This window comes from Colletotrichum chrysophilum, assembly GCF_026319265.1.
Source record: "Colletotrichum chrysophilum strain AFK26 chromosome Unknown scaffold_13, whole genome shotgun sequence".
NCBI classification, from domain to species: Eukaryota; Fungi; Ascomycota; class Sordariomycetes; order Glomerellales; family Glomerellaceae; genus Colletotrichum; species Colletotrichum chrysophilum.
This window is the reverse complement of record NW_026517300.1, coordinates 216,492-234,198: the sequence shown is the minus strand read 5'-3', so window position 1 is coordinate 234,198 and position 17,707 is coordinate 216,492. Positions and strand designations below refer to the sequence as shown.

At 56.7% G+C, this 17,707-nt stretch overlaps 3 protein-coding genes across 3 annotated transcripts; all 3 read left to right on the top strand.

The window, feature by feature from the left end:
- Positions 1 to 5,937: 5,937 nt before the first annotated feature.
- COL26b_002592 (uncharacterized protein) lies at positions 5,938 to 8,968 on the top strand (the record flags this gene model as incomplete). Its single annotated transcript, XM_053175507.1, has 5 exons — positions 5,938 to 6,061; positions 6,121 to 6,678; positions 6,740 to 6,919; positions 6,971 to 7,515; positions 7,574 to 8,968. The coding sequence occupies 5 exons, from the start codon at positions 5,938 to 5,940 to the stop codon at positions 8,966 to 8,968; spliced, it is 2,802 nt and encodes a 933-aa protein (XP_053040511.1).
- Positions 8,969 to 10,183: 1,215 nt separating this feature from the next.
- Positions 10,184 to 11,095, top strand: COL26b_002591 (uncharacterized protein; the record flags this gene model as incomplete). Its single annotated transcript, XM_053175506.1, has 2 exons — positions 10,184 to 10,624; positions 10,847 to 11,095. The coding sequence occupies 2 exons, from the start codon at positions 10,184 to 10,186 to the stop codon at positions 11,093 to 11,095; spliced, it is 690 nt and encodes a 229-aa protein (XP_053040510.1).
- Positions 11,096 to 16,085: 4,990 nt separating this feature from the next.
- On the top strand, positions 16,086 to 17,046 carry COL26b_002590 (uncharacterized protein; the record flags this gene model as incomplete). Its single annotated transcript, XM_053175505.1, has 3 exons — positions 16,086 to 16,121; positions 16,359 to 16,877; positions 17,005 to 17,046. The coding sequence occupies 3 exons, from the start codon at positions 16,086 to 16,088 to the stop codon at positions 17,044 to 17,046; spliced, it is 597 nt and encodes a 198-aa protein (XP_053040509.1).
- Between the last annotated feature and the right edge of the window lie 661 nt (positions 17,047 to 17,707).

Sequence of the window (17,707 nt, the reverse complement as noted above, 5' to 3'; positions counted from 1 at the left end):
CCCCATTACGAACCTTCTCTTGTTCAATCACATCATGCGACACGTAAAAAGTGCCTGACACCCCTGCAGCCCCCCGAGAGGCGGCATCCACCCAGGGCCTCTAATCAGTAAAAGACGAGAAAAAAATCCCTCGACCATCGCCCGATCGGTCTCTCGTCTGGCTCTGCTGCCCCAGCCAGCAGCAGTAGGCAATTGCTGATGCGCCGCCCCTCAGCATCGTGTTTTTTTTTGTTTTTTTGCACTTTCATTGTGAGCGACCCTCTCCACCTCTGGCACAGGGCAGCAACAGCAGCACCTTGTGCTCGGCGAAATCTTTGCTCCAGCTCCCTTCAGCCCAGGTGTCCTGAAGCTCCCGGTTCCATTTTCTCAGAACGCACCCATTTACCGCAAAGTGTCCGTTTCTCAGCAGACTACAGCAAACAGCACCCACCTGCCCAGACGGCTAGCCACAATGAGGCCAGAACAGCACAAGCACACACAATCCAGGCCGCCTCAGACACCCTACACGATCACACCCCAACTGAGGGCCATTGAGAGGGCGAGGCTTGGTGCTGCGAGCTTTCCTCTACCGTACCCGCGGCCCGCCTGGCACTTCCCTTACCTCCCGGTCACCGCAAAAGGTAGGCAGGTACCTGCAACAGGTACCGTGCCTGACTGAGGTGACTGGACTTCGCTGCTCTCGAGGTGCCGCCTAGGACCTAAACTCCCGACCACCAAAGCCTTGTTGTGCCTTTGCTGTATTCTGCTATCGCCCAAGTTGCGACGCGTTGGCAATTGCTTCTTATTCTTGGGAGCAGGCGTACGACTTTCTGGGCATTTGCTAACTGTCCAGATCGATGCGAACACGTGCATCCCTCGTTCGTGGCCGTTGCGGATGTCTCAATCCTCTGGGCGCGCCCTCTATTCTGCTGGACCTCGATCTGATGCTCTGGCGATACCTGCACAGGACTTCCAGCGGAGTGGTAATGGTGACGGGATACTTCTCGTTGCGCCCAATTTTCTGGCGGGCGCCCACATTTCCTGCGTGTGCACCATCACACCTCAATTAGCGATGATGCCCTGTCGCCCAATGAGGGGCCCAGGATGGGGGCACTCGCTGTGGCTTCGCCTGAGGGGAACCCGGAAAGAAGAAAAAAAAATCCGAGCTGACCAGGGGTGCGAACACTCCTGTCGGCCTAGGTACTCCAGGAACCGTACCTGCTTCGGCGGGACACACACACTCTCTCTCTCTCTCTCTCTCTGTGGGCCACCCAGCACATCCGAGGCATCTTGCCCATTAAAGCAGCAAGACCTCTGGCAGCCCAGGTCAGTGTTGGGCGCATGTCCCCGCCTGTGTGTGCCTGAACAGAGCGGCCGCCGTTGAAAGCGATGGGCTTCCCTCTCGTCTGACCTGAGGAACCTCTAGTGACGAGCTTCCTCGCCATCGTCCTCTTACGCACTGCGAGTTGAACACCCCCAAAGCCCCCGAGAAAATCCCTTGTTCTCCCGACCACCCCGACAGCGGCCGACAGCGGCCACATTCTGAGGCCTTCCCCACTGTCCTGCTTATTGCTGCTGTGTTTTCCTCCCAAACTTCAGAGCTGAGGCCCCGTTATCGCACCACCAGGCTTCCACCCTTCGACCCGACCTGCTCGTTCGCGCCCCCCAGGCCCGGGGGCACACAAAGCAAGCTGTCCTCGTCGGCGGTTGCCTTACTCGGAGTCCCCTCAAAAGGCACAATTTTACTGAGGTGCCCTCCTGCCGAAGCGCTTTCCCTCGGCCCTCTCCTTCAGATGGCTCCTGGGTTAGGTACTTTCAGCGACGTACCCCATATTCAGTCGACTCAGGCCCAGCTGTCGCTGAATTGTTGGGAGCCTTGGGTCCGTCGATTCCCACGTCTGTTCTCCTCCCCTCCCTCTCTTATGTCGGGCCTGAGGGATCAGTGATCAGCCGGAAAAGAGAGAGGACCACGTTGAAAGCGGGGTGCGTCAGAAGGCCGCCTGGAGAGTTTTCCAGCTCCCTCCCCGTCTCTCTTTCTCTGTAGACTCTGTAGATTTGCCGCTGATCCCATCCACATGTTCAGCGCCCTTCGTGCCTCCCTCCGAGTCTCAGCTGTGGTAGAACTTGTCCCTCGTCCAGACTGTGCTCGCCCAGCGCCGACTTCTTACCCGATCGCTGTCCTTTAGGGTCAACAGCGCCTCGCTTCACATGCCAACATTCCATTCAGAGGCGCCCCGTTCTGACCAGCAAAACCCAGCAATCTGCCTGTGACTTTGGTGACCGGGACTGAATGATTCCTCTGCCATCGACGACCCGAGCCCCAAAGGCCTCCTGGGCAGCGCGGGCGTCTTCCACCACAGCCGTCTCTTTCTGTTCCATCCTCCTCAGTCGATGCCGTCGCAATTAGGTGGTCGGTTCAACTGTCCAGCGCCCACAAGGACTTCGGCATGATCACTGGACCTGTTCGACTTGATCCAGACCTGATCTCGCAAGTGGACGACGCCCTTTTGACGTTCCCTAATAATGGAAGCCATGGCATGGTACTTTTAACAGCGTCGAAGTCGGCTTTGGGCAGCCCAGATTGCTGTCCGAAGCCAGCATCGCCTCTGTACATAGGTAGGCACCTACCGTGCTCGCTTTACCATCTGTCTTACATCTCGCGTTCGCTCTCATTCACATTCGCATACGCCAGCTGTTCTCGAATCGACTCAAGCTTGCCAACTGCCTTGTTCCCCAGCGTACCTCATTGTAGGCATATGAGCCGTAATCAGGGCGCCAGCCGACAGCTCGGTCTAGCCATGCTCAGCAGGCTTGAGGTCCCGAATGTGCTCTGATCGAACAGATTGTGGTCTTTTTTGATCATCACTATCGTTGTATCTCCTGTAACCTGCGTAGGTGCTGTGATGTTAGAGTTATCTTGGTCAATACGGCTATCAGTAGAGGTGCAGGTGGTGGCAACGCGTACCCCTACACGCGTTGTTGTTCTACGCACATACTCTCCGCACAACGGCAACGCAATGCCGCAAGTGACTACCGCCTCGCTGGCCAGGCACAGCACATGGCTGTAACGGGCAGCCTGCCCCGAAGTGATGGAGGTGATGGCTTGCACTTTCACCGAGGCCACCGATTGGTCACCGAACTTCACCGAGCTAGGCTCTCAGCGCTGGCCTAGTGCATGCCTGATGCGACATCTTATCTGCTACATACTTACGTGCGCGTATCTTCCATTAGGCAGCGCTCATGATGGCAGGCTTTTTGAGGACGACCTCTGAGCAAAAGACAGGTATGTCCAAGACATCTCAAGAATCGCCGATGCAGCACATGGATTTGCGCAGCCTACCACTCTGATGTGAGGCGATGAACCCCACGCGTAAACAACAACCTGCCAAAAGGCCGCATTCTCTGCACAGAGTCCAATGCTCAGATGAGCATGCTGCTGGTGATCTCCGTATCTGACAGGGGCTACTATGGTCATTGGAAACTGAATCGCGCGCATGGCTCCTTGAGTTACTCTCAGAGGGCCGGTTGTTGAGGCGGCTGCGCGACCACGTTTTCTCGCTTACCTGCCCGAACCACAACATCGTGGCGCGAGCATTGTACCGAGCCACAGCGCGCCCCTCTGTAACGGCATGTCTCATGGCCCCACCTCTCGCGACGAGGGGTAGCTTCCACACGCGCGTCGAGGACTGCTCCTGTCCAGTGAGGCGCGGTGAACATATTCACTGTGGCATGTGTGATGAACCGACAGACTACGCAATTCAATGTTTCCGATAAGCACAGAGAGCCTGTCCAGTGTCGAGTATTGGTTGTGGTGTAACTTGGGTAGGGCACTTATGATGTGAGGCACGCCTCCTCTGTCGATGGTGGCTCCGGGAGGAAGCTGTGTAACGGTCGTTGTCTTGGACCGTGTTTGCGACCGAGGGAGCGCGAGTGAGTTTCTCTGCGTGGTGTTAAGAGCATCAGTGTCACTTCTCAGCAAGGCTTAAGCTAAGTCCTGGATTTCGTCACTCCTCTCGACCCGAGAGACCAGCGACGACGGCGACAGCCACGAGGCCGTCGATTACTGCGTCGTTGGATGATGGTTCAAAGCGCCTATTGACTAGAGCTGTCAGCTAGCTCTCCGTGTGCGCACACAGTGAAGCATCGATGCACAGTGGAAGCTGGCAAAAGCTGCCCCTCCTCCCGTGACACCAGGTGAAAGCCCCTCCCATCCCCTTCCCTTCCCTTCCCTTTCCTGGGAGCTGGCCTTGACCGCGCCGACCGTCTCATCCCGTTTTGAAACGCGACCCCCATCGGTTTTGATGGGGACCTCAGCTCGCTGGAGGCAGCCCATTGGCAGCGGGCCAACCCCGCGACCCTCCAACAGCCGCGATGAGGTAAAAGCACTGGCGGCATGCGGGCAGCGGTCGCCCTCTGCCGCCGCGCAGATGGCAGGCAGGCCCAGCACCCGACGACGCCAGCACGCCAGGCACAAGACGAGAGATGGACGTGACAGGGTTCGTGGCCATCCGAAGAAAGGTGGTCTTCAGTTTCCTATTTTCAGTTTGGGTTCGCCTCAGCCCTCGCTGAAAGTATGAACGCTGGCCAGGGCGAGCAGCTGTCGATTGCTCATCCGAGACTGAGCTTGTTTGCGCATCATTGACCCCAGTGGTTACCCACACCATAAAGCATTTTCGGGTGAAGAAAAAACAGCTGATGAGATGACCCTGTCTCGAGGAAAATGGAAAGTCCTGGGACGTATCTGCAGCTTCCAATTCCACCTTACTTTGAGGTGCGAATTAGCACCGTGTTAAGATGTACCTTCCTGCTATCCGTGTTGAGGTGTGCGCCTTCCGCCGTCGTTCAGATAGAGCGTGAAGGAAAAAAAGAACTGTACCTAGACTGTCATCGGGTGCAAACTAAGACTGCGTCATCTCACCAACACCCGCAGGCGTTATCAAACCATCGGCGGCCACAAATTATCATATTTCCTGGTATCTGGACACGCAAACCAAGTCACAGCAAGGCACCGTGCTTTCTCTCTTCGCGGTTCACCTCACACAGCCTTCAGCTGGCCAAGGTCTGTCTGACGCGCCCGCCGGACAGTTAAGCACAACAGCATCCCGAGGACCGACGATCACCTACCGAATCCACAGCTGGCTTGAGCTTGATGCAGACCCCTGCCCCATTCCGACGTGCATCTACCGCGTACCGCCAGTCGCCGGCTACCTCAGATACCTCATTCGTGTATGTAAGTTCCCTACAGCTCCCAGGTACCCGTGCTCTCAGCGCCGCCGTCCAGCAATTCACCAAACTCGCAACCATCCCCCTGTCTTGATTCAAGCTCCCAATCGGCATCCGCAAGCCCCTCTACACAGTCCGCTGGCATTGGTGGGGGATTGTCTTGGCAGCAGCTATTGCGCAGTAGTATGATGCCATGGCACCTGGGGCTTGGACCACAGACCACCTCCAGTCCCTCTTTGACGCTGGCAGGTGGGATGTGAGAGGTGGGAGGGAGGGGCAGACAGACACAAGCATCAGATCGCGGATTGGACTGGCCTGGATCTGGCCTGGCCTCTGCTGCGTTACTGGAGCACCGTCCGCTGTTTGATTGTCATTCTGGCTTCTGATAGCTCCGACTTCCAAGTTTCTCCATGCCAGACCAGACACTCGACGTCCCCAACCCAGCCAGCCTTGGAATACCGCAGTAACGTCCTTCGTGTTGCCCCTCCACCGCCTCTGAACCGTCAAAGGGCCCCTCCTTTTCTTCACCCCTTGGCCGTGTCATAACCTCCCGTCCTCCTTGCCTACCTTACCTATTTCATAACCTCTCCTCCCTCCCTCCATCATTCACCAAATCTGCTCTCCTGCAAACTCTGCCCCGCTTGACCCAACCACTAAGCTGTCTCTACAGAACTACAAACAAGATACCCCCCAACTAAAACAACAAGAGAGAGGAGATACGAGGTAAAAGTCATCATGCTCGACGCCAGGTCCTACCCATTGCTGGTCGGCCTGATCGTGCTGGTCTGGTTCTCCCGGCCGGCCCACGCCTTCGGAGCTGGCAACATCGCCGGCATCTCCAAGATCGAGGGCCAGAACTGTGAGCTTATTTCCATTCACCTGTTGCTAGCTATAGACGCTGACCGTGCGGTAAACCAGGGCGCCACGGCGACATTGAAGATGCGCTCCTCACGCTCGCGATGGCCCGCTCCATGAACGGCAAGAAGTTCACCAAGATGATGGTCTCCCGTGTCTACTTCGGCAACTGGCTGAGAGACTACTCCCAAGCAATTGACGTCGGTACCGTCAAGTCCGTCTCCGCCGAGGCCATCCGCCTGCTCCTCTGCGTCCTAGGATTCCTCAGCTTCGGCTACGGATCCAGGGAGTTCGAGGTCACGGCCGACAGACTGGGCTGCTACCGCCCCGAGGACCACATCGACAACCCCAAGAACTACGCCGACAACATCGATGCCCGCCAGTACGACCGTCGCCTTAGAGGCCCCGTTGACGAGGGTGTTGAGCTTGGCATCGACGAGCGCACCGGTATGAAGAACTACATTGCGAACGAGCAGGCCGGCATCATGACCTCTGCCGCTCACGTCCGCAAGCTCTTCGCCACCTGCATCGAGCTCGCCCGAGGATACGGTCGCAACAAGAACGAGGCCGATCTCTACGAGGCGATGCGCCTGATGGGTACCGGTCTGCACTGCTTGGAAGGTACGATACTGGACATTTATACCCTCAGCTGTAAGGTTACTAACAATATTGCGGCTCGCAGACTTCTTCGCGCACAGCAACTACACCGAGCTGGCCCTCATCGAGATGGGCGAACGCGACACATTCCCCCACGTCGGCAGAGACACCCGCATTAGACTTGAGGGCGCTAGAGACGAGGTCTATCCGATTGTCACTGGCACTTTCGGTGGTGTTGACTTCCTGCACTCCGTTACTGGCGAGGGTAGGTTTATCGAGATCTCATCGGCTGAGCCTAGCTAATCCTATCACACAGTCTCTGACAAGCTCACTCAAAATGAGATTGAGGAGCTCGAGGGCACCCTTCAGGAGAGCAAGAACAACGACACCAGCATCCTGCGCAACTTGCTGGACATGATTCCCGATGGTATCTTTGGCGGTAAGCACCAGAGCAACCGGGTGGATGAGCTCCAGAGCAGCGCTGCCGAGTCGCAGCTCCAGAACATGCAGGTCTCTCCCAGAGACCCTGAGGAGTTCACTCAGTACATCCAGAACGTTTTCAAGCAGATCATGCCTGCCATTCAGTTCCACGACGAGATTCTGCAGGGCATCAGCGAGGCCATTGAGAAGATTCCCGTCCTGCCCAAGATTCTGGAGCAGCTTGAGGAGCAGCTCTCCAAGTTTGTCTTCTCTCTCATTGCCCCCTTCATCATCCCTGTCATCAACCAGATCCGCAACGAGCTGCGCACTGGTTCTGCCGAGATTATCGAGAGCAGTGAGAAGGAGCAGCACGTCGTCTTCGATGATGACTGCAGCACCGACCCCACTCACTCTATGCTGTCCAAGGACCACTTTACCAACGTAAGTAATTACCTATGTCCCTCGGTGCTGAGAGGCATTTAAGCTGATCCACTTTCAGATTCTGAACGAGATTGCTGGCCGCTGCGCTGCTCTGACTGTGCAGTGGGTTGTGCCTCAGCTGATGGAGGCCATTGATGATGAGGGTGTTGATGTTAACCGCACCATCAACCGCATCATCTTCGGCGTCATGCACCACCCCGCTCAGCGCGATATGGGCGAGGATGGCGCGACAGAGGGACGTCAGAAGATCTTCCGCTTCGTTGAGGAGTGGTGGAACAACATGGATAGAAACCAGCAGGATGACTACCGCCGCAAACTGAGCCGTGAGGGCGTTCAGCGGGGAGAGAACCACAAGGAGGGCGAGCACGACACTGGCCACGGCCACGGCTGCAGTGGAAAGCTTCACATGCGCAAGCAGTTCGGCGAGCCCAAGAACTGGGAGGACAAGGTTGCCGACCAGGCTGCCGGCGCCCTTCTTGAGGGTGCTTCTGGCGCCATTGCCGGCCTGGTGCAGCAGCAAGCTGGCGTTAAGATCCCCCAATACAAGCACCAGCAGGAGGAAGAGGAGTCCAGTGGTGGTGGAGGTGCTGGCGGACTCATCGGCTCTATCCTTGGCGGTGTTTTCAAGAAGGACGAGACCGAGTCTCGCCACAGCAGCCGTCGCGACGACGAGGGTAACTACACGCAGACTCAGACTGAGTATGGCCACCATGGCAACAAGTACGGCCAGGCTGAGTATAAGGAGACTCAGTACTCTGGCGGTGGAGGCCGCTCCGAGTACCGTCGCTACGAGCAGGAGGACACCCAAGGCGGACGTCAGGCCAGCGGCTACGAGTACCAAGAGACCACAGAGACTAGACCTTCCTATGGCGGTGGATACGAGCAGCGCACCGAGACTCACCGCTATGAGGGCAGCACCGGCGGTGGCTACGGCGGTGGAAACCGACGCGACGAGGACGAGGGAGGCTACGGCGGCCGTCGTCATGATGAGGGCGGATACGGAGGCGGTCGACGCGACGACGAGGGTGGCTACGGGGGTGGCCGTCGCCACGAGGAAAGCAGCTACGGTCGTCAGGAGGAGAGCTACGGTGGAGGTGGAGGCTACGGGGGTGGTCGCCGCGAGGATGAAGGTGGCTACGGCGGTGGTCGTCGCCATGACGAGGGCGGCTACGGTGGTGGTGGCGGCGGCGGTTACGGTCGTCAGGAAGAGAGCTACGGCAGCGGCGGCGGTGGTGGCTACGGAGGCCGCCGCGATGATGAGGGCGGTTACGGACGCCAAGAAGGCGGCTACGGTGGTCGTCAGGAGGGTGGCTATGGCGGCCGGGAGGAGCACCACGGCCGACGCCGTGATGAAGACGACGATGAGCGTCGTGAGGGCGGCGGTGGCTTCGGCGAGTTCATCGGCAAGGTTGCCGAGAGCTTCGGCGACAACAACAACAACCGCAGATGGTAGAACTGCTGCTGTTGAATCACCTAGACATGGGTTCACGCAGACCCGATGCTAGTTGCTTTTGGTTGTCGATATGGACTGGCTTTTAACTGGAGTAGGTGGGGGCGGTTGATGATACAGGTTAACGAAGCTCAATAACGAAAAGTCTTGATTTCAGAAGATTACACTGTTGTTTGATTTTGTAGTGACTTGATGATGCCGTTGATAATTGCCTCGGTGCAAGTGACATGCTGACGTCGTCTGAAGACCTGCCTCTCGTGCAACTCGGCGTCGCTTTTAACACCCGCTCATGTCGTCTTTTCTTGTACGCATTCCCATCGTCATAACGTTGTGCGCCCTGCGAAACTGATTTACCACACATTGCAGCGTTTAAAAGCCGTCATGTCGCGGTGTATAAATTTATAAACGTGGTCAGTGACAGAATAACTCCTTTGAACATGGGACAACAACTTATGACGCCGGTCCTCAAAAGTCCCACTATCAGCCGGATGTATAAAATCTTCTCAGCCATGTAAGAATTACCCGGCTGATCTCTTGCCCCATGGAGGTTTTTCTCTCGCAGCTCCGGATCCTACCTTACTCTGCTCTGCATCCCATCTACCCCTGGCGAACGTTGACGATTGCGGGGAAACCAAAGCACCCATCGGCGCGACTGCCGTCGGAACATTTCTCCGTTTGGATGAATCGGCCTAGATCGCAAATTTGAGCTCACACGAGGCCCCGGAAGCGTGGTTTCTGCTAAATTGCCAGAACCACGGGCTTGTCTCCTGGGGTGCCGCCGCCCCTGGTTATATTGGCCTTGTATTAGTCGGTGGTGTGTCCGGCGTCCACGGACTGATTTTCGGCTCGATCGAGGCAGGTTTTGCGGACGGCACGAGGCAAATCAGTTTGTGTGTTATTTGGTACCGGCAATATGGTGTCGGCTGGTCGGGCAGGTCTTCCCCGTCCTTTTCACTTTGAAAGCAACTTAGAAAAAGGATCTCTCGGTATGATATAGGTCATGTGTAGTTTGTCCATGGTTTTAATATATTGCTCTCCCGCCTGTAATTATATAACAAAACTCTCAATCCGACTGAAACCCTCTAGCAAGCCCAGGATAACTATATATACACATACCCAAAAACCTTCTTCAACATCTCATCTCGACCGCCAGAAGGCACCCTCGAACAAATCACCAAAAGTTGCAATCAGCCCACAAGAAAGAGAAAAAACAAAAAGATGCATCCCACGCAAGCCCTCGTCTCGCTTCTCTCCCTGCTCCCCCTCGCCGCCTCCCAGGCCTCGGGCACCGGCTCCACGACGCGCTACTGGGACTGCTGCAAGCCGTCGTGCGCGTGGCCCGGGAAGGCCTCCCTCGCCGCCGGGCCCGTCGGCACGTGCGACCGCAACGACAACCGGCTCAACGACGGCGGGGCCACCAAGTCGGGCTGCGACGCGGGCGGGTCGGCGTACATGTGCAGCTCGAACTCGCCGTGGGCCGTCAGCGACAGCCTGGCGTACGGCTGGGCGGCGGTGCGGATCTCGGGCGGGACGGAGGCGTCGTGGTGCTGCGCGTGCTACGAGCTCACGTTCACGAGCGGGCCGGTGAGCGGGAAGAAGATGGTTGTGCAGGCCACGAATACCGGGGGCGATTTGGGGCAGAATCACTTTGATCTTGCTGTGAGTTAGACACTTTCTCTTGTTCTATATGGGTTTCTTTCTCTCTCCTTGGGTGGATAGAAGGTTGGACGGGGCGGATCGGGACCGGGCCCGATGATCACCGTCCTGGCGCCCCGATCTCCGAGACCCGGACATATGCCCCACTATTACATCGGCTCGACGCAACTTACGGAGCACCGCTAGAATACTAGTAGTACCGACCAGCCACTGACATGGTTACAGATCCCCGGCGGCGGCGTGGGACAGTTCAACGCGTGCACCGATCAGTACGGAGCGCCGCCGAACGGGTGGGGCCAGCGATATGGGGGCGTCAGCTCCCGCTCCGAGTGCGACGGGTTCCCGGAGAAGCTCAAGGCCGGATGCTACTGGCGGTTCGATTGGTTCCAGGGTGCCGACAACCCGAGCGTGTCCTTCAAGGAGGTGTCGTGCCCGGCCGAGATCACGGCCAAGAGCGGGTGCAGGCGGAACTAGATGCGCCTCGTCCTGCAGACCCTGCCTGGAATGATGAAGCCATGCGCTGTGGCGTGCTCCTTCCATCACGTTGATATCAAGGTTATTATAGGTAGTTGAATACAAGAAGCGTACAACGGGGACGTCAAGCCAAACTCCCAGAACTAGGCACCTAACTGCACTTGGTGCATGAACGTGCTTACTCCTAGGTCGCGAGGTGGGCTACGACTCCATCAGCAGAGCACAGCCTTTTGTCCCAAGACTCAGGGCGAGATGGGATGGTGAAAGCGACTCGGCGTACAGAGTACACAACTCTGATGAGAACTGAGCGCCCCGGGCTGCCAAGCCGCAGCTGCAGTAGGTCGAATAGCTTCTTCAATTTCCATTGCTGACAGGGTTCGCCGGTACAGCTTGGCATCTCAAAAGCAGGGCTGCACTAGCCCGTTTACTACCCTCCGACATGACTGCCGTGAGCAAAATGGATATCAACGGTGGCTGTGGGCTGGGCAGTAGACGGGCAACCCGCTTCTTGTGAAGCTACAACACCCAGCAGCCCCCAAGACGAGGGCAGCCAAGATAAAGCCAAGATGCTCGATGAAAGCGACATTGCACCCAAGGCCTTGTCGTTGGGCACTGCCCCAAGGGGGCAAATCATCTTTTGTCGCAGGCACGTCGCCAACGAGAGGCCGCGCGGTCTTTGGTGCAAGTGCTTGCCAACTCGCCAGAATGGTTTCCTTCTTTCGCAGGCGTTTCTATGTGGCAGCCAACCGAGACGCGCCGGCGAATCAGACGTTTGAACTCACATGACGTAGAAGTGATGTTCGGGTTTATGTGCCGCTTTCGACAAGGGGGACGGGGCGCCAGGTCGCGGCCGGGAGCCTGTAAGATGCCGAAGGCAGCGTAGACAGTGGAAGAAACGCAGGACAAGCGACGGCAAGCGGTAGACCGGCATCTTCGGCGCGTAGTGTCAATGCGGCTGGTAGGTATCCGTACAGAGCGAGCGATGTCGATGATTGACCAGCCTCTGAAAATCTCCTCGAGACTAGAGCAGTTTCGACAAGCTTCGCTATCTGCCAGGCTATGATTGAACGGCACATTTCCCAAAGAACTGGCGGGAGCCGTTGCCCCTGTCCTGCCCTGTCCTGGTGGATCTAACCGGGCGAACAGCCAATGTTTCAATGACGTCTGCCCGGGCGTTGTGTCTGTGAGGGGTACCCTGCGCTCCTCTCATGCACTTGGTCGACATTGAATCAAGACGCCAGAAAATACACAAGCGCTGTGACCTACAACTGCTGACAAGGCCTGCGGAAGGACAGTTGGTCGCTGACAGATTTCAGCTTAAGCACCACAAGCGTCCGAAGATTGAAAGATTCCGAGACTTGTATGGGGATGCCAAGGCGCATTGGCGGTTAGCGATCGAAGCTAGAAGGGTGTACAGTTGCTAGAAGCCTTTCCCGCGAATTGACTCGCAGCGGGACGTCTATCGTAGGATTCCTGGGCGCTGGCAATCGTCATCTTGTATTGTAACTTGTGTGGCACTGGCCAAAACCGGGACGTGGGACGCAGGCCACGCAAGATGGGTGTCCGATAGTCGATTGTCTATCAGAAGCGGTCTGGCGGCGCATGCACGTTGTTGCCGTTTAAACCGTCCGCGGCCTGCTTGTGCCGTTGGACTCTTGCGCCCACCCATTTTGATACTTGTAGCGACAACGATATCGAGGGCGGGCAAGCTAGTCATCTCAGGATGCGTGGTTCCATTGGTCGCATCGTACGATACGATCCTCTCCCAAGCGTGGCATGAGATGGAAGATATGCAACCGAGGGCAGATGGGCTTGTGTCACTTGTGTGACGGTCTGCAAGAAGAGGGTCTATTGGGATAGAGAAGCACGCGAAGGGTGCCGTATTGCTGGGAACCCCAAGTGAGTGAATGCCGAGAGAACCGGTCGGACATCGTCTAACTGTCACTAGACATCAGTCGGTGCATGTCGAGTCTGGAACAGTCGGCACAAGTTGCCGTCTGGGAGGACCGGGTCCTTGATGAGACAGAAAGTTAAATTCTCATTGAGGGAGGGTTTCGAGACCGAGAGAGAGGAGAGCGGGAGGCAGACATTCTCCAGAGATCTGCAGACTGAGCTGGAGGCGGTCCTGATTGAGGTGTTCCACCTACCTACCTTAGTACAGAGTACTTTGTAGTTATTGACGGTAGGCAAGTAGTTTGGCTAGGTAGTGCGAGAAGACCGGGGACTGTTGGTGCCTGTCTCCGGACCCAGCGACGTGCCCCGAGGTGATGAGGCTAAGGTAGGGTCTTTTCCTCCGCGCTAAGACACTGAGCAGGTTCCCTCTTCCGCACCGAATGACCTGCTTGTTTAGCGGGATTGGCGAGACCTTGGGGCAGGCAGGTATTTGTGGCACATGGGGAGGTAGGTAGGTAGGGAACGAGAGACAAAGACGGAGAAGCCGTTTCTTTTTTCACCTCAGCTTGGTCGTTGGCGAGGGCCAGTAGGTGACGTCTGTTGGGCAAGGCCTCGGAGCCGGCCTGGGTGACCCGAGAGATCTCTGTGTAGCAATGTTTTTGGATGTAACGACCAGGAAGAGGAGAGGACCGGGGCGACGGGAGACGGGGCAGTTCGATTTAGCAGAAAGATCAGACAGACAAGCTTCGAGGCAACAAAAAGCTTAGCGACGAGAGCGAAGTTCCATTGACGTCCGATTCGCCGGGCGTCGGGTGTCGGGCGAGTGCATGATGAGGCAGCCAGCAAGCAGCGAGGGAGATGAGCATGAGGTAGGCAGGTACACCTCAGTGGAAAGCTTTGTTGGAGGGGTTGTGCATGTCGAGACATTGAGACAAACAACAACGGCAAGAGCGGCAACTTCAGTGGCTGTTTGGCAGACGAGAACGGAGGGTTGGGTCGAGGTTTTAGGGAGGTTTAGGGCGTGCCGCTGCCGTTTTGGTGGTTGGAGTGTTGGTTTCTGGTGGTGCCGCCCGTGTGCCGTGGCTGCCGCTGGCATTCAAATGTCGGTTGGTCGGCTCTGAGTCTGCAGCCTGCAGCAGCATCGCGCTTCTTTTTCTACGGGCTGCTCCTGCGGACGGGGTACGAGTATCCTCTGTTAGCGGAGACGGTCAGTCGGGTGCCACACTGGGCGTCCGCAGCATGGGGCCTTAACTCGGCTACCTGCGTCGACGCGGATGAGCGGCTTCTCACTGGCTACCGGAGAACTCTCACGGCTCCATCGGACCCCACCCACCATCTTCTCAGTCGCACCCTCGCCCTCGCCCTCGCCCTCGCCCTCGCACTCACACTCTCGTACCTCCCCTTCTGCGCAGCACCCAGCCGTGACCCGGTCCACCACTGTCCAGTGCTCAGCGTCGACAGGTGGACCTGCCTATCCGTTCCTGGCAACAGCAGGTACTCGGTGTGTCAGTGGAGAGTGTGAGAGTCAGGAACCAGACTGAGGGAGATGCGGATGTAACGAGCCGCGCAAGATTCACGCAGGAATGAAGATCAAGCTGCATGCCGTCGGAGAAACATGTTGAGAGAGATGGCCGACGAGACCTGGACATGGAAATGCATCCAAAAATCAACGAAGCGGCATGAACGGGAACGATGACATGGAAGGACGACAAAACAAAAAGACCAGACTGGCTGCCTATGGAGTTCAACGACGAGGACAAGGCAAGGGAGGGAGGCTGTGTGGGTGGTGCGGTGCGGTGCGCCTGTCCTGTCCTTTCGCTCGCCCCCCTGCTCCTGTCCTCCTACGAATACCTGTATCCGTACCGTAGGCATTCGTACTTGCCGACTGACCTACAATTGACAAATGCCTAAGCCAATGTTTGGCGAGGTACTTCAGTGTACAGCCCGTGTTGCGCAGAATCTCATGTACCTCCTCCGACCTTGCCCCTAGTGCCTGTCCGGCCTGCCCAAGGGGCCTTACGGTCAGTTCGTTACGTTGCTGAGAGATATTACTACTGCTACCGACGCCCTCTCTCTCATCGTCTGTAATCAATTGCCTTTGCTGTTTTGCTTCTCTAACCCGCACTCTGGTTGCTTGCTTGCTCTTCCCTGCCCGTCCCTGCCCGTCCTTGTCTTGACTTGCCTGCTCCTGCTCCCGCTCCCGCTCCTGCGCCTGTCGCTGTCAGTCATCCTCCATCCACCACCACCCACCCCCATACCGTAGCTACCTACCAAACCACGGGCACCCACGCACGCCCACCACACCCTCGACACCTCGACTTGATCAATGTGCAGTGTGCTCCTGCAGCGCACTGGGAACGACCTGTCGAACCCCGCTTGGCATTGAAAATCGCGCCGGGCCCCAGCTCTCATCCTCACTCGTCCCTTTCTCAGCTCTTCCTGACTTCTCTCGCTTTGCTCGACCACTCCCAATTCCACGCGCTCCGACACGGCTCCTGCCCTCGAGACGTTGATCTTGAGGCTCCAGTCAGCAATCCGCAACCTCTCGAATTCTATTCCGCCTCGACCGACCTTGGATCCCAAGAGCAGCCCGAGTCCTGAACACGACAATTTCCCGGGCCTCTCACCCTCAGCGCCTGCTGTTTCCCTCTCACCCGCCTGCCTCTCTCACTCTCACCTCCGTCCTCCCAGAGCAGCCGCCAAACAACTGTTCTTCTGCGAGGTTGATGGTTTCAATGCCCTCAACCTCCTAGTTTAACATGTGAGGAAAGCATGTGTAAGTCAAATAAATATTCTCCCTTATACGGCGATATGTCGCTCGAGAAGCCACGCTTTGTGACTTGCTCTCTGCAGCTGCCAAATCGCCTGGTGTTGTCTCCCTTTTCGCGGCCAAGAGGTGCCAAAGTCCCCCGGTCTTGGCATCATCCACTGACGTCTCACAGCTCTCGAACAGATTCGAAATGTCGTGTATGTCTCAGCAATTTTCCTCAAAATCCCTCTTCCTTTCTTCAACGTCGCTTCCCTTGGTCGCTATCAATTTTGCATGTTTCCCTCCTGTTCAGCGTCGAGGCTTTTTGTCCAGTCGTCACCCCATAGCATGTATTTCAGCGCCACGATACCCAACAGCGCCTCAGTGGGCAGACGCGACGTCTGCCCACCCCCCATCAAGACCGGCCTACCCCCGCTACGGCTCTTAACCTCGTAGTCCAAGGTATCGTTATTGACCATGATGCAGTCTGCTATTCAGTAATCCTGTTTGGTCAGGTGCAAACACCATCCCCTCGACGATTATTAGGAATATCACATCACTCTCGGTACGTCACCTCATCGTCGCTTGTCTACTGATGTTCTCCCCTAACCGAATGCGCAGAGTAACATAGCATACCAAGACACAATCGTCGAGAACCTCACCACTTTGAGTTCGACCAATTCCGATACCGAAGATGGCATCATCAGAGGCCTTCTCTACGTCCCCGATCTCGCTGTCGCGAATCCATGTTACCAGCAGCAGTACGACATCATCCCCCGAAACGCAACCACCCAGGCAGCTTTACCTCCCACAAACTACAACCTCATCGCCCTAGCACCATGGTTCAACGCCACCTGTACTCTGGCGTATCTCGCCTCTGCCCGACTCGATCCGATCCGTGCCTTCATTTTTTACAGGCCAAACAATTCAACGAGAGAACCCCAGGGCGCCGATTCGCCAATATGGGATCTCGACGACAACGACGCATGGCGGACCCAGAACCGCTTCCCAATCTTCGCCGTTCCCGGCGCCCAAGGCAACAAGATGATGCGCCAACTCAGTCTATACTCTGGAAATCTATCGTCAATACCGTACGGAGACCAGATTCAGGACATATATGACCCCCACGACAACGATTATGTACGCATATGGACCGAGTTGACTGTAAAGGACCGAGATAGTGTGCCCGCTATGTGGACATGGATCCTTACGGTCGTCGGAGTCGTCATATTCATCATTGCCTGTTTATCACTTACGATGCATCTAGTGCAAAGAAGACGAAGAATATCACTACGAAGGAGAGTGTTGAGTGGAGAGGTCGACCTGGAGGCTATGGGTATCAAACGAATCACGGTGCCGATCAACCATGTCAAAGGTTTCCCGCTGTTTACGTACAGCTTTCAGCCGGAAATGGTCAGCAGCCCGGCAACGACAAGACCACCAAAGTCTGTCCGATCCCCACGAAGCCAGCGTACCGTTTCTGAGTCCGCCGCACCGAAATCAAGAGCCCGCAGATCCAGCGTGAATAGCGCCACCAGCACCGTTGCTACCAACTTCCAGCCTCAGTGCCACATTTGCCTCGAAAACTACGTGGATCGCGAATCCATCATTCGAGAATTGCCTTGCGGGCATATTTTCCATCCGGAGTGCATTGACGAGTTTTTGAGTTTGAACAGCTCCTTGTGCCCGATTTGCAAGAGGAACATGTTACCACGCAACTATTGCCCTAAGATCACCAATGGAATGGTCCGTCGAGAGCGGGCCGTTAGACGGCTGAGAGAGAGGGTTATCGTCGTCGAGTCAGATGACGAGGAAGAGGAGGTCAAAGGGAAAAGTTGGGGCAGACGGCTGTTCGGCACGGACAAAGCGGCATCATCCCCGAAGGAAACGCCGATGACGCCCGTCACAACCTCCAGGTCCCCGAAAACAGCACAAGAGTCAGCAACCGCACGCACCCCTGCACCGGCAGA